Source organism: Talpa europaea (genome assembly GCF_964194135.1).
Source record: "Talpa europaea genome assembly, chromosome: 4".
Taxonomy (NCBI): domain Eukaryota; kingdom Metazoa; phylum Chordata; class Mammalia; order Eulipotyphla; family Talpidae; genus Talpa; species Talpa europaea.
In genome coordinates this window covers 45,895,977-45,920,661 of record NC_140070.1, presented here as the reverse complement: position 1 = coordinate 45,920,661, position 24,685 = coordinate 45,895,977, and the positions used below count along the sequence as shown (strand labels likewise).

At 45.7% G+C, this 24,685-nt stretch overlaps 1 protein-coding gene across 1 annotated transcript in view; it reads left to right on the top strand.

Annotated features, from left to right (window-relative positions):
• Positions 1-226: 226 nt before the first annotated feature.
• Positions 227-24,685, top strand: part of SLCO2A1 (solute carrier organic anion transporter family member 2A1) — a gene marked incomplete at both ends in the record, with an annotated part of 79,408 nt that continues 54,949 nt past the window's right edge. The window contains one exon of the mRNA XM_084231887.1: positions 227-322. Within this exon, the coding sequence (XP_084088013.1) occupies positions 227-322 (96 nt within the window). The remainder of the gene's footprint in view (positions 323-24,685) is intronic.

Below are 24,685 nucleotides of genomic sequence, written 5' to 3'. Positions count from 1 at the left end.
GCGTTTCATCATCGGCGCTGCCACCACTTATAAAACTTCTGGGCGCGCAGTCTCTCGCTCAGTGCCCGCGCCGCGAGCCTCCTGCGCCCGCCGGACCGCGCTCGCCCAGGGCGGCCCTGCCCCAGCTCCGAGGTCCTCCTGCCGAGACCCGGCCCGGGACGCCGCCCCCCAGCGGGTGCCGCCGCCGCCCCGCCCGCCCGCCCCCGGCCTCGCCGCTGCGGCCACCATGGGGCTCTTGTCCAAGTTCGGCGCGCGCCGGGGCAGCGACGTCTCTTCGGGCCGAGCCGGCCGCTGTCGCGGTTCTATCTTTTGCAACATCAAGGTGAGCGGACAACTCCCGGCCGGAGGTGAAGTGCGGGGCGCAGCCCCGGCGGGGCGGCGGGGTAGGTGCTGCGGGAGCCCGGGACGCTCCGGGCGCTTCGGGCACCGTCCTCGCCTCTTGGTGTGGCGCGCCCGAGCGCATCCCCGCCGCCGGCCTGACACCGGGGACGAGGGCCAGGGGAGCGCGTGCTGTGTGTGTGTGTGTGTGTGTGTGTGTGTGTGTGTGTGCGCGCGCGCGCGCCCTCGTCAGGATTAGAAACAGGACAATGCATTACCTGTTTATTGGTACTCTATTCAGATAGTGAATTGTCCCGAGTGTCACTCCAGCTGAGTGAATTGTCCTGTTCTTGATTGGAAAACCCCATCTGTCAGGGCATTTTTTCAGTGTCCTGAGGTGGTTCCTTTCTTAAAGAGGTGACTTGGAGGTGTCTGCCCTGGTACCTTGTAGGAGACAGGCTGTGAGGGAGAACAGATCGGAGCTGTTCTCATTGCTGGGTGGGTGGCAGAAGGGATGTTTTCCTTCCCTGAGCTTTCATCTTGCCCAAGAGCAGCAGCCTCTAGTCTCACCTATCTCTCTGAGAAATGTTCCGAGTTCCCTCCAGGCAATCAGTTCTTTGTGCTTGGACCAGCTTTCCTGGTCTAGAATTGGCCCCAGGGAAAGCAGCAGGCCCTCGGTCTGTTGAGTAACGTCTAGGCAGGTATCTCTCACCTGGCAAGTTATGGAGAGTGATAAAGAGAAGATGAGCTGCAGGCAGCTCTGTGGTGAGGAGGCTTATCTCCCCAGGGGGTGCTTTCCACTCCCTCCTGTGTCCAAGAGGACCTGGAATGAGTGAATTCACACCTGGGCTCTTTGACTGGTTCTGGTGGGGCAGAAGCAACCCAGGACTGCCCCTCCCAAGAGGGGAGGTGATGTGGGTGCTGTAAAGGTGATGTGGGGTGCTGTGATGAGGATGGGGGTTTGTAAAGCCCACTCTGGGGCTTTTGGGGGGTCAGGTTGGGACTACCTGCAGGATTGCTGTTTCCAGCAGCCATGTAATCATGGCACTAGGTAAAGCCTCCAGGGTGCAACTAGGAGCCCAGATAACAAAAAGGAAGGATGTGGCTCTGTGTGGACTGGTTATATGAATATCCAACAGAAGGGGTATGAGGACACAGTGGATCCCACCATATCTGTACTCGTATTGTTAACAGTAGAGCTGGGATCCTCAGTTCTGCTTCTGCTCTCTCCCCATACCCCAGTAAAGAAAGGCTGGACTGATTCCATGGGGAGGATATTAACTCTGAGATAGTTTACAATTATCCTCAGATCTCCTCATCTTTGGCCTGACCTGAATGAGAACTCTGTGCAGTTTGATCCTGCCATCTAAAAGCATCTTGGAGGAATTTAAACAGAAAATGTGTTGTTTAGAAATCAGTAAATGGCAGGAAAGATTCAGGGCAAAGGTTGAGTGGTCAAAGAGGAAGCCAGGGAGGGACTAGCTCTTTCTATTTTTACACAGATGGGCAAAAGGGCCCACTGTCCCAGAACAGATTCCTGACAGTGAAAGTAAACCTGTAAGATTGGTCCTGAATCCCTAAAGTAAATGAATTTATGGCAGTAGTTTCTTTGAAGCTCTATAAAAGATACAATATCACATGTTGATGATTTAGCCACACTTGCCTGAGGCCTAAAGTCTCACATCATTTAAGAGATTTTCTTAACTCGAAAAGCCAGATGCTGTTTATCATTGTCTCCATTGATCCATAGTAATTCTAAGATCAGAGTTTGGAGAGACTTCCACGTAGCTTCATGTATCAGCCTGAAACCAGGTACAAAGTTGGCTATCTCAAGGCAAATCTAGGGCCAGGAATTCCATGAATTAAACTCAAACCTTTTCTTCTTGGGGCATTCTGGTGGCTATTCATTCTTGGGGCTACTCTGGGCTATTCGTTGGGACATTTCCTCCTCCTATTGAGAGATTGGGGGCTGTCCTGCATCCTCTTGTTGGGATTTGTACTGTGCTTAACTAGTGACATAGTGGAAATAGGGACACCCATCCTGAGGACCCATCATTTTTCTAGGGTCTTTGTTGCTGGGACAGACAAATCAATTTGTTTTATGCTATTGCTACAAAACCCCACATATCAAGTGAAGGGGGTACAGCCAGAGCATTCAAATCCAAGTTCTATTGCAGCCTCTTACTAATGGGGTAAAACAGGGAAGCAACTTCTCACTTGTCATGGGCCTCGGGGTCCTTACATAAAAAAACTGGGTAATACGAGTAACCCCCACCTGGTGGGACCCTGTAAGAATTATGTGGGATAAGACATAGAAAAAGGGTTCTGTAGACCATGTGGATTCTCTGGGATTGATATCAGTGTTCTGACTTTAACAAACAGGACTACACATTCAAACATCATTTAGGAACAGTTATTTGATTATTGCACCAAGCCTGCCTCCTTTCATGAGGCATGGTTAACAATAAAACTGTAGTGAATAATAGTAATGTCCAAACTAACAGTAATAGTAGCTAATAGTAAGAGAGTTGTATGACTATATCAGGAACTATGGAAATATCTTAATATTTAATCCTCATTATATCTCTATCAAGTGGATACTATTATTGTCCCCATTAATGATGAGAAAAACTAGTCGTAGTGAGGTTGGTCCATTGGGTGTAGGCACATAGGCAGAAAGGGGCGGGGTATAGAGGAATCTGGTAGGTGAGACCACAGAGGCAGAGACCCTAACCCCTGTACCACCCAGCCCCCACTGTCAACACTGTTCAACTCAGATTTGGCATGTGAGTATCTTGGATCATGGGGCCTGCTTGTGTCCAGGAGTCAGTGTTTTCTCCAGGCCCTGGTCACACAGCCCAGCCATGACCGGGGGAGCTTGTGTGGTTGCAGAGTAGGTGCTTCCAGATACCACAGACTCAAACCCTTTCATTCTACATAACGCTCATGTTAAGATCCAGAAACTCTCACTCTCCCAGTGAGTTTTTATACCTTCTCCTGCAGGAGTAAATACAATTATATTTAATCTAGAGACGGTCTCTATTTATTGCTGCTGGCTTACAGCACGCTTGCGAAGTAGAGAGCCTCTCACCAATCACTGTCAGAGGGAGCAGGGCAGCATCCAGGACTTTTGAAAACCAAATTGAAAACAGGTTCATTCAGCAATGGGGGGAGGGAGATAGAGGTAGGAGGGAGCCTGGCAGCCTCACAGAGGTCTGTTTCTCCTTAAAATGAAATTTCTGGGGCCAAACTGAGGTTATCACATAAAAGGAATAGTTGATGTAACTGTTGCCCAAATTTCAGGAAATTACGCACCCAGGGCTCCAGTGTAATGAAATAATGTATATCTAGTCAGTGGGAGAATATTCAGTGGGAGGAGAGGGCTGGGGAAGAACAATGGGAAGAAAGATAGATAAACCTCAAGCCTGGCCCTAGTGCCCCTGGTGACCTCTGACCTGGGAGGGTCCCCAAATGAGGGAGAAGTATTCTCCTAACTCCCTCAGGCCTCCTAACCTTGGAGGCATTTTAGGTTTAACCTCTCAGTTTCCAGAGGAACTGCAATCCCAGCAACCTGCAATGTGTGAACAGGAAAATATTCAGTGAAACACCCCCCCCCCCAACTTTTTCTTAACTGACCCAGGAAGTTCAGATCCACTCCTCCCCATGGGTAGTGTTTTTTTCTGATACTGAAGGCAGGACACCATTTATTCTGTTCTCAGGGCATCTGTCCCCTGAGAGATTTTATACGGTCCCATGATTTTAACCACCTGTAGCCCGTACTTCACCCCCTCTCTGCCTGTGGAGGCACTGCCTGCAGAGCCCCCATTATGTGCCCAAGCCAAAGAGCTGGTAACGGTGGAGCAGAGAAGTCAGGGGTGCTCCTGGGTGAACCCGCTCATTGTGTGGGGTTGAACCATTTTGGTCCTTATTCTACATCACTAACTGCTCTCTGCCTCTTTGGGGCATTGCACTCTCAACTTCTGTTGAAGAAGGACATGAAGAAACAACTCTGTGAATTTACACTTGTCTGTGCCCCAGAGGATCCACTCACAGGTAGGTTGTCACTATGGTGCTTGGGGACTCGCTTGTGAGGGACCCAGGGAGAGAGTCAGCTAAATTCTTAGTAACAGTGAAAGGTTGATTTATTTTAGTTTTTTTATTGTTGATACAATAATAGATTTGTAGTGGTTCTGTGTACCTTTCCCCCAGTTTCTTCCACATCTATAGTTTTAACATTAAGAGTCATCTTCCACATCTACAGTTTTAATACCAAAGGCAGGACATTGCCATTGCTGTAATGTGTATGTGTGTGTGCATGTGTGTAGTTCTATACCATTTTAACACATGTATAGATTCACAGAAACAAGAACTCAATCCTTCAAGAGCTGTTCCATCGCCACAAAAGTCTCCCTGTGCTATTTCTTTATAGTTACCCCCACCCTCTTCTGATTACCATCCCGAACTCCTGGCAACCACTAATCTATTCTTTATTGCTGTCATTTTATAATTTTGAAAGTATTACATGAATGAAATCATGCAGTATGTCACCTTTTAAGATTGACTTTTTTTCATTCAATATTATGCTCTTGAGCTCTATCCAAGTTGTTATGTGCATCAATAATTTGCTCTTTTTTATTACTGAGTAGTATTCCAAGGTCTCGATATACTGTGAATTGCCTAACCATTCACCTGTGAGGGACATTTGGCTTATTTCTTGTTTGGGGCTATCACAGACAAAGCTAATATGAACAATTGTGTACAGCTTTTTGTGTGAAAAATTTTCATTTCTCTGGAATAGATGTTCAGAGGTACATTTGCTGGATCATATGGTAGATGCAAGATGATTTTTTTAAAAGAAATTTTCAAATTGTTTTCTAGAGTGTCCATCTGACATTTGTTCCAGTAACACAGGAGAGATCCAGTTTCTCTGCATCCTTGCCAGAATTTGGTGTTGTCACTATTTTTAATTTTAGTTATTTTAATAGGTGTGTAGCAACATCTCATTGTGGTCTTAAATTGCATTTCACTGATGACTAGTGATATTAAATATCTTTTCACATGCTTATTTACCACATATATGTATTCTTTGTTAGATGTCTACTTGTATATTTTGTCACTTTTCTAGTTTTTTTTTTGTTTTTTTTTTTTACTGTTGTTTTGAGAGTTCTTTATATGAGATACAAGTCCTTTCTTGAGCATGTGGTTCGCAGTCAGTAGCTTATCTTTCCATCCTCTTAATAAGGTCTTTCACAGGGAAAGGTTTTCATTGATAAAGTCTAATCATGTTTTAATTTTCTGGATTCTGCTTTGGTGTCATGTCTAAGAATTCTATACTGAACACTAGTTCCTGAAAGTTTTCTCCTTTAAATTTTACAAGTTTGTGTTTAAATATATGATCCATTTTGAGTTCATTTTTGTACAGGTATGAGGTTTAAGTCAAGGTTCATTTCTTTGCCTATGGTTGTGCAGTTGCTCCTGCACCATTTGTTGAAAAGACTGCCCTTTCTCTATTGAGTTGCCTTTGCGCCTTTGTTGAAAATCAGTTGCTCATACTTGTGTGGATCTATTTTGGGCTTTGGATTCTGTTCATTGATGTAAGCATGTATCTCTCACTACCACACTATCGTGATTAATGTAGCTAGGCAGCAAGACTTGAAATCATGCAAAAGCTTGATTTTCAGGCTGTAGTGGTATGTGTTACCTTGTGGATACCAGATTTTATAACCCATTCAATTTCCCTCCTAATACATTTAGGATGATTTTAGAACCAACTTAAAGCTCACTTTTAGTAACTAGATGGGATCTTATGTACTTGTATTCTCCGGTTTTTCTTTTGGCCTTTGATGAATGGTGTCTCTTTTCCCTTGAACTTGACTTTTATTTATTTGTTTATTTATTTATCTTTATTTTTGCTTAGAAAAACTTTGGGTGTAGGCCAGAGGTGAGGGGTTGAGAGGATTCACCAGAGTGGGGAGCAAATGTATTGAAATACATATACTGAAATACGCTGCTGAGGGGAGCAGTGGGCAAGACAGGAGAGGTCTGATGTTTTTTAGAGTGTCCATCTGACATTTGTTCCAGTAACACAGGAGAGATCCAGTTTCTCTGCATCCTTGCCAGAATTTGGTGTTGTCACTACTTTTAATTTTAGTTATTTTAATAGGTGTTCTTAAATTGCATTTCACTGTTGACTAGTGATATTAAATATCTTTTCACATGCTTATTTACCACATGTATGTATTGAACTCAGGCCATCATGGTGGTAGCACTGAGACTTAACCCCTAGGCCATCAGAGAGGCCCCTTGAACTTGATTTTTACATCTAATATTCCTAAACATTTTTATTCTCAATTATAGTCCTGCACCTCTTTTTCACACTTGAGGAAACTGAGGCTCACCCAAGAGCACATATCCACCTGGGCTCACTCCTTTCCCCATGGCCATAGAAAGCTTCTCAGTTCTGTATTTGCTCATCTGTGATTATTTGGGCCCAGGTTCAGTCGTATCTCATGTTCTTCAAAGTTCTTAAATTCTCATCTACTATTAAGTTGCTGATTGAGATGAGACTGGGCCAGTGGTCTGAGCTTTGCTGGGCGACCTGTATGAAACCTGGCAGGAGTGGAGGGTGCTGGCTGCCTGAGTTGTCACTGACCAATCCCAGCTCTCTCTGTTTAGAGGACCTGGGCATGTTTCCTACTGATTGAGATAGATTAAGTTTGTTCAAGGGCAGGTAATGAAACCAAGGCAAGGAGTCTGAGAGCACATGGCAGGGTTGAAGGGTGGGATGATACTGTCCAGTGAGCACCTGCTTTGCCCCATTGAGTGGAAATGCAGGAACCTGAGTTCTGATGACAAGTTTCATTTGTCTATCTAAACATCAATAATAGCAATTTATGTTCTGAAGAATGCTTGAGCCAGTGCCCTGGGGAGATGTTGCTTAGAGCACAGGCTCAGTTAAGATGCAGATGTTATCAGGGTGGGCTACAGTAAGGCAATGTTTGTCAAATTGCCTCCCCAACATGCCCTGAATTCTAGAAAGACATGAAAGGGTTTCCACAAGGCAATTAGGCGAGGTGCCTGGAGATGTAGCTTGACTAACTTGAGTGTTATATTTCTTTGGTATTTTGTTTTATATCATCAATTGTATTTTATATTTTCTTCCACAACAGATTCACTAGTTTCCAAAAAAATCTTGTTTTTTTTCCCGAAGTCTTGGAGTAAAAATGATGCTCTAGAAAGCTGTGCCATGTCTAAATTGTGACTCCCAGGTGGCACATACTGAGTTTGGAAAAACACAACACAGGTCAAAACTTATCTGGTTAATTCACCCAGTCAGCTTGCTGGGTAGAGGGAATAGTACCTAGAAAGTTTAAGTGTGGGGTGTGGATGTCTTACAATTCCTCGTTGAGCCCTGTGGGATGCCTTAGGAGAGGAGCCAGCCAGAGAATGCAGTGAGGCCCCTGTGGGGAAAGTGCCAGAGGGAGGGTTAAGGGGGACAGCAGCCCTCCAGGCCACTCTTATCCTGCCAATTGGCTACCAAAAAGGTTGCAGGAGGAGAGTAAATGGACTACTTTATCAGTCTGCCTTGTGCTTTCAGCCCTTTTGTAAACTTCTTGCTTTGCCTTTGATTCTCAGTGCATTTGAGGGAAGGGTCTGGGTGAGCTGGAGCAGGAGCCTGGGTCTCAATGTTTATTGAGTGTCTCCTATGGGAGTCTCTTTACCAAGTATCAATGTTTGCACTTGACTCCCTAAGAGCTTTCCAAGAGTCCAAGAAATGTTGCCTGTAAGTTTCCTGCTTCCAAACATGATCTCTATTTGTCCAAGGCTGTGGGACTTTCTGGGACACTGGACTTTTAGTTTAAAAACTAGACACATTTTAGACAAATTGAGACAATGTGGTCACCCTACTGCTTTCCTTGCTGTGACATTTTACAAGAAAGGTTTTCTACACTGTATCTGTGGGGCAAGGGAGATACCCATGAAGGCTCAGGGATGGGTTTTTATTTATTTATTTATTTATTTATTTTTCCTAGGAATAGAAATAGGTTTTCCTAGGAATCTCGAAGATTCATGGGAGAAAGAAATCAGACTTCCAGAGAAAAGACAAGAGAGCATCAGGATGCTTAAGACTAAGCTTCAGAGAGCAAAAAGACCCATTTCCCCCTCGTTTGTAAGCAGAAGTTTCCCCCACAGTCCTGCCTTCATTGCTTGTCATAAATTCTATAGCTTTTCAAACTTCTCTTTGTATAGAATCAATTCAAATGATGAAGTTGAGCTATAGAAAAATGGTGCTTCCAGGTCTATAGAATTATTGAGCTGCAGAATTGAAAGTGTAAAAAAGCTTATCTGCTCAGAGACAGGAATCCTCTTGCTGTCTTTGCCTCTGCTGTACAGCCTCAGTGTCAGGGAACTCACCAAATCACCAGGCAGGCCCAGCGACTGCTAGGGCAACAGTCTGTCCCAGTTTCTCCTGTGTTGACTGAAATCTGTCCTGCCTTTCCAAGTATGTCCTTCAGAGTGAGGCTAACAGAATGCCCCCTCTTCCTGATCCCTCTCCTCACTGTTTCTAGTAGAAAGCAATGTCCCCTCTCCCATAAGTCCCTCTATGGGAGGTACCACTCAGCAGGGTTGAAACAGAAGCTGGGTGTCTGGGCACCCTCCTCTATAAGCTGAACCAGGCTCTGGAGGTGGGTGTTACTGAGGGGCATATGTAGCCTCCAACTGCATCTATTCCAGATCACAGAGGATTCCTTATTTGATCATCACTCATGGAGGGGCCCTAGGTTTTGTGGAAGCTGGTTCCCTGGACCAGCAGGAAGGCAGAGACCTTCCCATGATGGTGACCCACACCCTCTCCCATCAGGAGTGTTATACTCATGAGTTCCAAGGCCTGCTCCCCCATCCCTCACACTCCTCCTTCTCACCCCCTTGTTCCTTTGTTCTCACCCTCCAGCTCTACTTCTCCTTGAGCTTTCATGGAGTATCCATGTGAAGTCTGAAAGAGGCCTGGATGGTCATTGCGTCCACTTCCAAGTTCTGGCTGGACAGCTTCTCTCTGGAGGAAGCAGAGAAGAGGCTCACTGGGAACTCCTGGCTTCATTACCAGAGGGTCCAACAGAGACCATTGCTGAGGGCCTGATACTAGTGGGAGCATAATCATGGACCCCAGCCTCTGTCCCTGGGCAGCACCCCACACATTCCACCCACCTCAGACTGACAGGGTCAAATTAATATTGAACAGTCTTATCCATTGGGCCATCTCAACGCTCGACCTTTCACTGACTTGGAAATTGAGCCTAGATGGCTCTGTGTGTGTCCATTTCAGTGTCAAACTGCCCTTGCTATCAGCAGGTGGCCCTTCTGGGCTTGCTGTAGCTCGAATCTCCTTCTTCAGTACTTCTTGTCCCTGGAAAGTACAGACCCACTGAATCAACATGTAAATTCAACAGATAAATGTGTAAAATTAACAAGGAATGGGACAGGCATGAGTCAAATCTGTTTGGGTTGCTTTAAAATTATAAATATTCAGAATTTGACCCTCAGCACAACAATTATGATTTTCAGAGCTGTCTTCACAAAGATGCAAACATTTTAATAGGACACACACACAGTAAAATATACAGGGCATAGGGAGGCAGGGTTGTGAATGCAAATTGGTTTAGGGCCTCTCACTTGGGAGCCCCCATTCTATTCCAAATTAAGCTAAAGGATAAGTGGACAAGGGTAGATCATTTCAGAAAGTTTTTAGGCCAACCTTTTGTGCTACAAAGTGTGTATCATCCACATTTTAGAGTGGAGGAAACAGAGAGGCAGCTTCTGAAAATTGCCATGTCATGCAGTGATTGAGCTGAATTTGGCCTCTCAGAGAGACCCTGTCTCCCGACTCGTTCCTCTACAGCTGCAACCAGGATCTTGCCACAAACCCAACTAACTGAGGGAGAGTTTTACTGCTTTAGTCTTTCACATTGACAGGTACAAACCAGGCTGTATATTTAAACTTCTTGTTTTATTTTCCCAAGTCAAACTTAACAACGGCGGCCCCAGAAGTCTTTGTTCCTCAGTTTTCCTCTCTTGCTGCACATTTCCTCACCCGCTGGCATAAGTCTTGAGGGGGGCCTGTTACCAAGGGGTTTAGCAATGCTTCCTGAAAGAATAAATGGTAGCACGGTCAGCTGAACAATGTTTGATCACCTAATTCATGTGCTCGTAACTTATAAAAGGGGAAGGACTTAGGGGCCTCCCTGGTGGCGCAAGGAGTTGAGACCTCAGCACTATGAAGCTACCCACAGTCACTGCAGCGCAGGTTCTATCCTTGGCCGGGGAGGTGACCCACATGGTGCAGCAAACCTCTCCTAACTCACCCTCTGCTCCCCTCAGCAGCGTATTTCTTTAAAAAAAAAAAAAAAAAAGGAAAGGACTTACATGTCTAGCAATTGGAGAGAGTCAATATGTAATAAGTAAATCATTAACATCCATCTATGAAATGTGTGTAAATCCTTTCTTAATGGTGTTTTTTTTTTATATAATAATAGTTTAGTCTTTAGGGAAGTGTTGATATGATAATGTTAAGTAAAGGCATCAGGAGGGACAACCAGAGGAAGAGATGATCCATGTTTGCAAAAGTCACAAAAAGATTTAAAGAGGATGGACCTAATAGTGGTGGTTCTCTGTGTGGGAAGCCTATATATGACTTTCTTTTTCTTCTTTGTGACTTTCTGTGTTTTCCATTTTCCACAACAAACGTGATCCACTTTTATAATTAGAAAAAGCTGCCAATTAAAAATCCCTAGTCTGGGGCCTCCCTGGTGGTGCAAGGAGTTAAGACGCAAACTATGAAGCTGTCCGCAGCCACTGCAGCACGAGTTCAATCTCTGGCTGGCCAGGGAGCAATCCACATGGCACAGGAGACCTCTCCTGTCTCACCCGCTGCTCCCCTCAGCAGTGTACTTGGGTCAATCTGCCTGTTGTGTTCCCCACTCTCTCTGGTGAATCCTCTCACCCCCCGCACCTCTGGCCTGTACCCCAGATCTTGTATGCATAAATAAATAAATCTTTAAAAAAAAAATCTCTAGTCTGCTGTGAAAACTGCACCCTTCTTTGCTGGGTTCAGCATGGTACCCACTATGGTGTATGAAATGCAGCAACTAGTCTCCAGGTTTCTGAAAATGAAGGAGGTGTCTAGCATGACATCCAGGGGCCTGGGGACATCCAGAAAGACCATTTCCTGTAGGGCCTGTCATTGTTCACACTGCACTTTTACATCTATGATCACATTTGCGTTGATGGCTCCCCAATGATAAAGGTCAAGTCAGATAACAATACTTGAACTCTTAATGAGCGGTAAGAATAGTAACATTTTATTTCATGGGAAGACTAAGAGGCATTTCTGTCCAGGAAACCTCTGCTCTTCTGGTATCCACTCTCAGGGGCTGGCTCAGAGCTTGGGAATCCAGCCCTAAGGGTTGGGCAAACATGGAGGGGAAGAGAGTATATCTGATGGGCTTTGCGCCATATAGGAAGAGAGGGCCTGAAGGGGAGGCTGAAAAGACAGAGACTGTGACAGGATCTGCTCAGTGCAGCCTGGGGTCTAGTCCAGAGCCTGGAGTTTGAATCCTAGGAGGATGTGGGCAACATCCCTGAGTGGGTTGCCTCAGTCATCTCAGTCATTTGATGAGCCTTAATTGACCCCCTGCTGTTTGCAAGGCAGCACTCTGCTAGCATTGCAAACAACAGAGGATTCAGGGCTCTGAGGCTGGAATGGTGTAGGGATGACTGCCTGAGTCTCATGCGTTCTCTCTCTCATCCATTCACGCAACACATAATCCTTGATCACTGACCATCAGCCAGTGGGGAGGCAATGAGAAAAATAGAGTGGGCTATGCCCTCATGAGAGATGATAGTGGGCAGTGCAAAGTTACAAAACATATCAAATAAGAGAAAAAGAACAGGGTTTTATGAGGAAGAAGAGGGTAGAGACAGAACAGGATTCTATTTAATGCCTCTGGAGTCATGGTTCTGACATGTAACCTCTGCATGGGGAAAATAAACATGATTCAGGCAAGGTCCTTGTCTTCCAAAGGCTCTGGTTAATTAGAATAAGATGGATCATAAAGATTTGCAATGAATTATGATTCCAATCAGCATGCAAATTCATATAACATGAGACCTTCCTACTCAAATACCTTGGGATGCAGTATGAAATAAACAATACAAAATATTTAAATATTTATACATAACTGAACTTGCAAGAAAGAAAGTTAAATCTTCAGGTGCAAGAAATGTAGGCTGGATTAAACACCAGGGTAATGGTGTACTACCTGGACCTGCACCAGGGGATAAGGGCAAAATTGTGTGTGGTGTGACTGGACCAGTAAAGAAATCCTATAGAGACTCCATGTGGAGACTGGGTATTAGTAACTACACAGGTACCATAGATGACCTGGGGAGCTGGAATGCAGATTCATGCATAAAGCTGAGTTTGGTAAGAAAGGAACTAATAAATCTCTGCCCACCAGAGATTGGGCAATCAAATCCCCAAGACTGTGCTGCATGGAATTGAAAACAGAATTTATATTATCCATGTAGTGTGGGAATCTCTAAACAAATAAATTAGCCTTAAAAAATTGGTTCTGAGGTGGTGATGACTCTGTCATCTGTAGACACAAAAGTCAAAGCACTCTGGCAAGTACTTTCTCAATATGGACCAACCAGAATCCCCAAGGGAAGGCGATGCAGAGAAAGAGGAGCTTATAATGAAAAGTTACACAAGGAACATTGACTGTCAACACCAAAGCAGCAGGCAGAGGAGTGAAGAAGATTAGCATCCCAAGATTTCCAGACAATGGAGTGTTCTTGAAGAGACTATAAATCTATATTAAAATGTTAAAGAGGTACGAGAAAAAAATAGAAAACACCAGTAAAGAACAAATACTATGTAAAAGGAATGGGCAGACTTAAGAATCACATGAGAATTCCAGAAATAAAAAATATAGAAAGTGAAAATTCTGTAAGTGGCTAATAGCAAATTCGATGCATTGAATGATTAATAGGTTAGATAACTTCCCAATTTAAAATCCTTAATTTAATTATATCTGTACTACATGATAATTGGTAAACGGAAGGGAGGGTTGAAGAAGTCACTCGGAATGCAACACAGAGGAATAAAGAAGTGGATACTATGAAGGAGCAGTTAAGAGATGAAGACAGTAGTGATAAAATCCAATATAAGTGTGAAATGAGTACAGAAGAAGAGAATAGAATGACTAGACAATAGAGAATATTGAAAAAATGATAACGAACATCCAAAATCAGTAGAGAGAAAACACAGTAAGTTGTAACAGGAATTTACATTTTAAAAAGTGCACCTATAGACATACTGAAACTGCAGAGGAATAAATATAGGGAAAAGCAGTTTTAAGAGCAACTAGAGTGAAATTACAGATTACTTACATAAATCAATAATTAGACCAACTCCAAGCTTCTCAAACTAGTTACTAGGAAATAATGGAATGATTTTGAAAATGTTAAGAGAATATTATCATCAAATTCAAACTGACTAAATGATAATTCAAGTGGACAAAATAGAAACAAATGTACATACTTAAGGTTCTGAGGGACAGAAGACTTGAAACCAAGGTTCTGGTGGGGCTGTGCTCTTCTGGAAGCTTCGGTGGAGAATCTGTTTCCTTGCTCTTGCCAACCTCCAGAGGTCACTTACATTCCTTGGTTTATTAACTCTTAGCCTCTATCCCCAAAGTTAGCAGCATCCTGAAATATTTCTTCTGATTCTGCTCCTCCTGCCTCCATATTTTAAGTACCCCATGGTTACATTAGCCCACTCAGATAATCCAGGATAATCACCTTAACTAAGAACCTTATCTTTATCACATCTGTGTAAGGCAGTGCATTTACAGGTTCTGAGTATTAGGACATTGAAGAAGCCATTTTGTCTTCTCCAGGGTTCAAGTGGACTAGAGCCAATAAAATGTGGGTGCACATACATATGTAAATGTACTAAGAGATTTTTGCAAGGAATTAGCTTATACAATTGTGGAGATTAAATATTGAAATCCAAAATTCCTAACTCAGGCATTAGCAGACAATGCTGTCCATGAGCTGGGGGTGAAGGGTCTCTCTCCCTCGATGATTTTAAGGCCTTCTGATTGATGTAATGAGGGCCACTTACTTAAAGTCTACTCATTGCTATTTTAATTACAACTACAAGCCCCTTTTACAGCAGCACCTAAATTAGTGTTTGATGGAATTGGATACTGTAGCCTAGCCAAACTGACACGTTAAAAACACAAGGGTCAAAGGGCAGTGTCATTCAGGACATATACAGAACAGAACAGAAAGCAGGTCCAGATAAAGTGAGCACCACTGGACAATAGATAATCTCAAAAGGAGGGGTGCAGGGGCCAAAAGAGTTTGACTGAGGCTGGTAAGGGGTGTGCTAGCATTTATGAGGAGGCCTGGAATGGGGCGTTGCATCCATTCCTTCCCATGGTTTGAAAATCCCATGGTTTAGGGTTGATTGCCCATCTCTGCAGACCAGATGCCGCATATCACCAGGTCTAGATACCCCTTCCTGTGCTGCCTACCAGAATGTGTGGTGTGCTCTGCTGCTGAGGTCACAAGCCCCTGGGCTGCAGACATGAATTGACAAGGTGTTGGAAAGGGGGGTGAGCTCATGTCTGCTTCTAGGGCCGCATCTGGTAGGCGTCAAGTATTTGCTTAGCTAATCTTTCCCGTCTAAAGTTTCTTATTGATGATTTCATTCAGAAGGCTTGAAACCTGCAAGTAGAATTCCCACACAAAACAAACCAGGTATGGGTGATGAAACCCCATTTTTGTGCACTTGCCTTCAGAGCTTGAGGTGAGCCTTCATGGAGTGTTTGAAGGAATTGGGGGATGGGCAGAAATGTCATGGGGTGCTCCGTATCCACACTGACAGTGCAGCCAGACCTCACCATGTGAGGAGACCCCCAGGTGGGCAGATGGCCAAGGGGAGTGCAGAGAAATTAAGGGATTGTCTCAGTTTACTTCATTAATTTTGATGGGTATGCTTAGGGGCTTGGCCTTAACTCCAAGAAAGAGATGTCTGGCAGGCAGGATGGTGGTGAGAGTTCAGGAGGACCCACTTGAGTGTAGGACAGTGACTCTCAGCATGTAACCTCTGGCCCGGCAGCATCAGCATCACATGGGAGCTCGTTAGAAATGCATATTCTTGGGCTACATCCCAGATCTACTGAATTCATAACTAGAGATGGGGCCCAGCAAGCTGTTTGAACAAGCCCTCTAGATAATTCTGATGCACCTGCTCTGAGGTGAGGCACTAATTGGCATGCAGAGATCACTGATGTGGCTGTGATATGTTTATCCCCAAGGTGTTCTTTAAAGTGGTTGATGGGAAGTGATTGTGTTCAACATTTAGCTTGCCAGGGAATGTGAGCCTCCAAGGTGGGGCCCTTAGTGGTGGGGGAGTTTGGGGAGCATCCTAGATTGACCTGTGAAGTGCCCAGACCTACTGCATGTGGCCTGGGGCAAAGCCAAGAATCTGGGAACCTCAGGCCCTGAGACCTGCCTCTGGGCAAGGAGAAAAGAGGCTGGGGAGGGTGGCAGGCAGAGCCTTGTAGCCAGGGAACACGACCCGCCACATACTGGAATTCGGAGAGTCTCCGCAGGCTTGGGCATCCAGGCTTCCTGTGCTAGGCTGAATTCCATTTTAATCTCTTTCCCCCCCACCCTGATAGTTTAGCAATGGCAAATGTTTTTAGAGTCTGAGGTCAGGAGTGTTCTAACTCACGATATTTACAAGTTGAAGTTAAATACTGTAGGTAAACAGGGAATTTGAGAAGTTGGCTAGGTTTTCCCCTTGCTCCCACTCCTGCCCTCATTTCCTGTGTTTAGACTGGACTTTTCTTGGTGCAGAGAAGACCTTGACACCCTGAATGACCCCTGCCAGCAAGAGTGGAGATCAGTGTCCCCTTGTCACTCCCTGGAGCCCTGGGAGGTAGGGGTAGGAAGGAGTGCCAGAGGGTGTGGGTTGTAGGGAAGGATGTTCCGGTTACTTTTTTCTAAACATGAGTTTCTGATGGGAAAGAGATTGGCTTGCCTTGCCTGACCTCCTGCCTTGACCTCTGCATGTTAACAGTCTCCTTTCCTCTCTCTTGTCAGCCTGGGACCTGAGGAAACTTTTCCAAGAAATGCTTTGGGCATTTTCTGCAGTGCTGTCTGAAACCCTCTCTTTTCTTTCTGCCTGAAGACTCGATCCTATTCAGTTTCTCCTGTCTACCTTCCCCCATCCTGTCCCTCAAGATGTTCCTCCCTTCTCCCTCCTTGCTGATCTGAGGAGTAGAGGAAGGGAGGAAGGCAGGCGAGAGGGGAGACAAGAGGGAGCACATTGGAAAGTCAAAAAGGTGAGGCCGCAGGAGAAGCATATCCCCACCTGGAAAAGGCCAGAAATAAGATGAAGTGATAGCGAGAGTAGAACTGGAATGGAGGTTGCCTGGGGGAAAAGTTGTCCTGGCAAAGGATGACTACAGAAGACCAAGCAGATGGTCTGATCACCTGCACCCTGCAGTGATCAGACTGCCACCCCTGGAGGAGGATGGTGGAAGGGACCAGATGGGCACACTTCTACCCATCTAAAGACTGAAGACTTGACTTGGAACAAATCACCTACGTTATTAATGCAAACAGTTGCTTTCAGGTTCCAGATCCTTCAACTCTGAAGTCAGAGTTTAGATGTCCCAGAGGCTCATTTAAACACCCCCTTATCCTCCTGATTCTTCTGCTAATTTAGCAAGCAAAGTTGTTAGGAGGTGTCCCCAGGCCTGTTTCAAGAGCTTGAAGTGAGCCTTTCCTCTAACAGATCACAGCAAAGTAGAGTTAGGAGACTCTGGCTTTGGGGAGGAGCAAATGGTAGCAGAGATATAGGACAAGACTTCTTCCCAGAGCTGTGGTCTTATTCAGGAGGCTCCAACATTGCAGAAAGCCCAAGGGGATTTGTTCGACGACCTTATATGTGGCTACAGGTTCACCATTTTATTTGGGGATTGATCCTTGGGTTCTATATGGTCCATAAGGGATCTTATCCTTTCTTCCCAGGCATGAAGTTGAACAGCTGTCAGAAGTGAGGCTTTTTCCCTAGAGACACCCGCTGGCTCACCAGAAACCTAGGGATGGTTCCCTGGATGTCCACATGGGTCTTCCCTAAACTCATTGTCTACCTTTGCCTCCCAGCACTCAGCCTGTTTGCCATTGTACTTTGAGTTTCATGTTTTCCCTTTTTTTTAAAATTTATTTATTTATGCATACAAGAGCTGGGGTGCAGGCCAGAGGTGCAGTGCGGGGGTGAGAGGATTCACCAGAGACAGAGTGAGGAGCAGAACAGGTAGATCTACTGGAATACGTTGCTGAGAGGAGCAGCGGGCAAGACAACAGAGGTCTGCTATGCCATGTGGGTCATCTCCCTGGCTTACCAGGGAATCACACTCGTGCTGCACTGACTGGAGATAGCTTGATAGTGCTGTCTTTAACCCCTGCACTACCAGGGAGGCCCTGAGTTTCATGTTTTTCTAATGCCATCCTTCTCTGTCCTTGGTCTTCAGCTGCTCAGTTGCCATTCACCCCTCTTTTACTCATTAAGTCATTGCCTTCCCCAGAACTTCTCTTTCATGCTGATGTCCCCTGGTCCACTGCTACTGTAACAAGGTGGTCCCCAGAAAAGGGGGAGATTCCAGGTTCCCTGCCCCACCCAAAAGGAGGGTGGAGCTGAGCAGGGAGAAAAGAAGCTGCAGAAGGGACAGAGGAAGGAAGGAAGCAGGATGGAGAGCCAGAAGGAGACCTGGAGGAGGCAGGAGACAGATAGATCAGAGAGACACATGAAGAAACTGTGCTTGCCTTTTGGTCGTGGACTGGGTGACACAGATGTGGGTGAGAGACCCGCGAGGAGGTGACAATGGCGGTTTTTGTCTTGATTTTGATTTTGCTCTTTTCCTCCCAAACTTGTATGGTTGTTTCTGACCCTTTTCTGTGGGTCCCCAGTGAAAGGTGTTTCAGGCTTGTGGCAGGCTTTCAGGCCTTGCTCTGGACCAATCCCGTTTGGGTGAACTTTTACCCACGAGGGGACGGGTAACTTTAGGTGCTTGATATAGAAACTATATTCTTTGCCTTTCCTGTATTGTTTACTAATTGTATTAAAGTTCCTTTTTGTTAACGTCTCATATGTTTTGTGTTGATGCAGTGGATGGCAGAACCTATTTAGAGCAGGCAGGTTTGCGGGGTCGGGGCTGCCCCTCTCCCTGCCCTGTAACACTACCTCCAACTGGAGGCTCCTTCTCTCATATTCTAAGATCTTGCTCTGATCTTTCTGCTGTAGTTACAGGTTAACATTTCTAAAATGTTTGGCATACGTTATCTCTGCTCAGGAGTCTTCAGTGATGACCAGAGAGATGAAAATCTGCGGTCCCTCTTGAGTACCCATTGTCTTTCTTAGTTTGGTTTTCCCCTCTCACCTAGCCAGAACCAGCTCAGGCTAACCAGTTCACTTCCTGACCACTACTCATGCTGGTGTTTTTCCACTCTGTGTCTTGAATCCTGGGCCTGGAATGACCCCTTTTTCCCTCTGCACTTTCTGACATTCTCCTTGTCTTCTGATCTTAACCCTAATCTCAATCCCTGCCTAACCCTTTTGTATTTAGAGCATATCTGGCGCCATGATTTTTATCTCTCCTTTGGCATCTCATGTGCCTTGAGAGTAGTCACTACTTCTGTGTACATATGCCTCTACTTATTAAATAATTGTCCCCAGAGGGGTCTAGTCCTGCCTGAAGCTTGGTCTCCCCTTATTGAATATCAATAATGATATTCAATAAATATTTGTTTATCACATCATTTCAAATGTTCTTCTGGTAAAATCAGCAATGATAAACCCCTACAGTCATAGCTCCTGTGAAATCTGTCCAACTAGGCAGGGCAGGAGAATTTTAAACTGCTCCACCAGAGAGAGGTGCCATTTAAACAGCCGGAGGGAGATAATATCCAGTAAAGGACAGTTCTTGACTTGTGTGTTTTGAACTCTTTGGGGTTGGAACCCTCCTCTAAACCCCACTGCCCTGGAATCACAAGTGTGGTGGTCTTGGAGAGAAGCCTGCAGGTTCTTATGGGCATATGTAAACAGGAGAGCAGCCTAGGTAAGAGCCCAGGGAGCTCCCTGGGAAGTGTTGTTTCAACAGAGCTTAAAAGGGGGGTCAGAGTTAAGTCAGTAAGGAGGTGAGGACAGGGACAGGGGAGTGTTCTAGACAGAGGGCAGCAGCAGAAGCAGCCGTCAGAATCCAGGTGAAGAGGGATGGGTTCAAGGAATAGACACAAGTCTAGCCCCTCCCTGAGCTAGTAAGAAGGCCTCTTACAGGTATGCATACTGAGGGCCACAGACAGAGTGCAGAGTGAGTCTGGAAATAGGAAAAGTCTGGAAAATCAATCTGAATCTCTGTTCTTTACGGTATCTAAAAAATGATTGGTGAATAGATACTCTCTGGCCTCTGGAGGAATATCTGCAGACAATTCCTTGTGACAATTTGTCATCGGCCCAGAAGGCAGGGTGCCATTCTACATGTCAGTTTTGAAAGGAAGGAGGGGAAACAGTGTCAGCTTATGGAGAGAGGGAAGGCTCCTTACATCTCCTGTGGGCTTTCTATAACTGTTTGTCTCACACAGAGAAATGTGTGCTCTGAGGGAAAATTCTCATGCAACTTGAGTAGTCAGGACCCTCCAACTGTGCAAAGAAGACAGAAGAAATGGGAATGAGGAAGGGGGCACTCAGGGTGGCCCCGGTTGACCCCAAAGGCAAGATTAATCAAGGATAGAAGCAGGGAGTGGGAGAGGAGCACAGGTCTGTCACAGTGCTTGTCTGCAGTGGACAATAAATGAGTAATGGAGGAATTAAAGAAATGGCTGGGTGAATTTGAGTAGTTGAACAATTAAAAATAAAATGACCTGCTTCCTGTCACCTGGAGTGCAGGTGAGAGCAGACTCTCCCTGAGACTGGAGGAGGAATGTAGAAGGCCGACAAATGGTGAAAGAAGTTTCTATAAGGTAAGCTGAAGACATCTGGCCCAGAGGAACAGTTCTGTTATTGAACTAAGGGGATTAGGACCAAGGGGATCACAGGGCCTGTCCCCCACTTCCAGTGATCACCAGATATCCTCAGCATTGTTGCTTGGCTTGCAGACACATCACTCAATTTTCTGCCTCCCTCATTACTTGGGAATATTTCCTGGTGTTCCCATATTCAGATTTCTTCTTATAAGGGTACTAGTCATTGAATTAGGGCCCACCCTACTCCAGTTGGATTTCACCTTATCTTGATTATATCTGCAGACTCTATTTCCAAATAATGCCACATATGCAGGTACAAGGATTAGGGCTTTGATATCTTTTGTAGTGGGGACCCAATTCAGTCCATAATCCCTTGCAAGGAGGCTGGGGCAGGTAGGTGGTAGAGAAGGTCCTCAGCATTCGGCAGTGAGGCCCCAGGGCACAGGGAGCAGGGTGGAGGGTGGTGTGAGATCAGTGTAAGCATCATGCTATGCACCAGGATCCCTCCACAGGCCTGGAGAGGCAAAGTAGAAGTACACAGGTGTGGTAGGGAGGATATTCCTGCTTCCTCACCCAGCAACATCTGCAGGTAGTGTAGTCCTTTGAGTTCATATCTTTGGTATTTTAACAGTCATCCATCGGTGAAGAAATCAATACCTTTGGGCTATATGTCCCTTCTGTGATCTTTAAGAGGTCAAGTGGTGGAATCTGAATTGTGCTCTTAGGTTAATGCTTAGGGAGAACATTTCATTCTCTCCAGGTGTCAGATGGAACAGAGAGATTTGAAAGCTAGACAAAGGGCCTTTGCCTCCTGCCATCCATCCTTCCTGGCACCAGAATAACAGAGGGAAGGAATGACTCCAGAAGTGGGATGATTTTCTTATAGAGGAAATCTGCTCTGTTCAACTTGGATTTTTTTTTTTCTCTTTTTTCCCCCTGAACACCTTCTGCTAACTGCCAAGAGTCTGTTCCATGTCAGGTAGGCCCTGAGGGACCGAGTTTTAAGGGAGCTGCGTCACCTTTGAATAATGGGAAAGAGAGTGGACACCTGTCAGGACAGCCTGTGATGGTGAATCCTGGCTCTCTTAGCAGGTAGGGATGCCAGGGTGATCAGGGAAGGGTGGGGAAAGTTTCCCTGTAAGGAAGTATTACTCTGCCAGAGACAGATCCACGCCAGCTAGTCCCCCAACCCCCCCCCGCCTCTTAGGGCGTGCACAGCAGCGAACTGAGTATGCCTGTCTATTGCGTGTGTGCACCAACGGCAGAATCTGTGGCTCAAGAGGATCTCTGACATCAGTAGCAAGTGGGAACAGTCTGACAATGAACAGGACCCAGCATCGTGGCGGGGTCAGGGCCAACAGGCTGTCTGCTCACCCGTCTCTCGAGTGTCTGCTATTTTTTACTCCATTACAGATTCTGAAAGTCCACTGTGGCTTCCAGCAGGCCAGGTGTGTTGTGCTTGATGGGAATGTGGTGCAATCTCCGATGGAGGCTGTGGGATGACCTTCTGCAGCTGCTGCAGCTGAGGCTGAGCTGGTAGTGGGTGGGGCAGGGGCTTCCCTGGGTTTGGGTTCCTTCCTCATCCAGCCAGGGCAACCTCCAGTGCCCCAGGCACCATCCCCTCCTCACTGTTCAAAGTCTCCAGACTCCTGATAAAAGCTTATGGAACCAAAAGTCGACAATGAGTTGGGGCTTTTTTCTCTAAATGGAGATTACTGGGCTTCCTAACACGAAGATGGACCTGGGCTTGATTATGATGAAAGTGAAAAAATTTACAAGGTTTGGCTAAGTAACTTGCTAGCCTCCAGAACTATTTTGTAAGATAAATAGGTGCAATGGAAGGGAAAAGATAGCCATTTCTTCAAGGAATTTACAACCCATTTTGATAAATTTACATCCTACTCAAGGCTTAAAACTTAAGGTGTCATTCACTAAAATTTCTCTCTTTCCATTCATGTATTCCTTCATCAAATGTTTGCCAAGTTGATTGCCTCTTCCTCATAAAGTAGCAGCGCTTCTGTGTTCACTTCCCTTCTCCTCCTGGCTGGTGTCAGGGTTGCTGCAACACCCCAAACATTCAAGGTGTTGATAACTACAGCGTGGGCTCAGTGCCCTGAAGGAACAATGGAGAACGTGCAATCCAGGAACATTTTACCACCAGAAAGACAGGAGGGTAAAAGTTAGCCTAGAGAGTGAAGAACCCCCAGACAAAGAGAATATCTCCCCCCACCCCCCAAAGCTCTGGGACAAAACAGTATCTAATCTGGGTCATGAATTTGTCACTCAGTTACTAATTTCAACTGCTTTTCAACAGAATGAATGTTAGTAGCTGGGTAACAGGGAGGAGACCTTGTGGTGAGAAGCTCAGAGCGAGCAGAAGGGACATGCTAGAGCCCTGGGCGTAGGCAGGGACACCTCCCTTGGGTTTAATCTGAGGTGGTGTTAATCATTGGGGGCTTTTTGATACAGTTGTGACAGGCTCTGAGCTCTGTTTTTCAGATCTTACTCTGACTATGACTGTATTTTGGTAAAGTACAAAACAGGCAAACTGGGCTCAGGAGACAGGCATCTCAGAAGACCCCACCCTGGAGTTTGGTGGTGACTGAGGAGGGTCCTTGCACGTCAGGACTGCCGGGCATGGCCTACTTCTCAAGCTGCGTGCTGCTCCCTTAGTGAACTTTTATGAAGCTGTTGGCCTTATGACCTGTGCCTGTTATGTGTAAATTTTATATTTAAAGTTCCTTGAAATGTGACTGGGCTATTAGTTTAAGTATAGATGGGTTGGACCTCCCTGGTGGTGCAAGGCGTTAAGCACAGCACTGTGAAGCTGTCTGCCGCCTAGTTCAATCCCCGGCTGGCCAGGGAGTAACCCACATGGCATAGCAGACCTCTCCCATCTTGCCCGCTGCTCCCCTCAGCAGTGTTTCAGTCAATCTGCCTGTTCTCTTCCCCACTCTGTCTAGTGAATCCTCTCACCTCCCCTCACACCTCTGGCCTGTACCCTAGTTCTTGTATGCATAAATAAATATATATTTTTTTAAATGTGTAGATGGGAAGGAGGAAGGTGGACATAGGAAAAGGGTAGGGACTGTGATGATACTGGCGAGGTGGGTCCGGCAGGCCTAGATGCAGGGCAGCGGTGGAGAAAGAGAGCAAGGGTTGCAGGAAGGGTTTGGAGGTCAAAGCACCAGGGCGGAAACTGGAATTGAGAGGAGGAATCGGTATGGAGAAACAGGAATGGTTTAGCACAAGAATTTCAGATACTGATAAGGAGTCATAGCTCAAGTGTGTGGGATGCACAGGGCTGAGGAGGGAGGCACTTACTCCAGACATGGACTGGAGGCTTCAGCGCCACTGGGCCTTCTCTGTGCTGGCTGGGAAGGACCCCCAGGACTAGAAAGTGCAGAGAGATGGCAAAAGAGCTGAGGACATATCCAGATGCCATTCAGGGGCGGAGCCAGGAAAGGGCCCCCATGAAGATGTCTAAGAAGGAACAGAAGGGCAACAAGAGCACTGGGTTGGGAGGTGACCTCCTAAATGTGAGAGAGAAACCACGAGTGGCAAATGCTGCAGGACTAAGGCAAAGCCATCATCAGAGAGCCCACTGGATTTGACAGTTAGGTAACTGGCAATCTTAGTGACAGCAGCTTCAGGGATGCCTCCTTCCCGAACTCTCCTGATGCTCGGCAGCTCAGTTGAGCAGAATGATGGGGTAATTTGGCACCAGCTGGCTGCTACCATTTACCAAATTCGTGTTATGAGATAATTTTGCAAGCATTCTCTGAGCCTCAGTTTCTGCATCCATAAGCAAAAGTAATAGTACTTTTCAGAGTGGTTTGAAGACTCACTTTATTTAAAAATTATTTATTATGTGCCAGATAGTCTGCCAGATGCAGAAGATACAGGGTGACCAGGACTGACAAATTGGGGACAGAAATGAGTAAGGAAACAAACAAGTTAATGTGAAGAAAGCATCAGTGCCTCCCTGGGGCCACCTGTCCGTCTGCTCATTCCTTCCCTGCCAGCTTCCTGGAGATCAGCAGCCCTCATCTCGATCCCTCTGATATCACCTATGACCCCAGCCCCACTTTCTCTCTCTGAAAAACTACTTTCCCTTTTCTTGAGGGCAGGACAGGAGAAGCTTGATCTTCAAACCCTTCAAGGAGGTGAGAGAAAATACTAACATCCCATCTTGTTACTGCAAAGAATAGGAAGAATATAAAATAGGTTAAGTTTCCATATTAATAGTCAGAATGTTCTTTTCTTG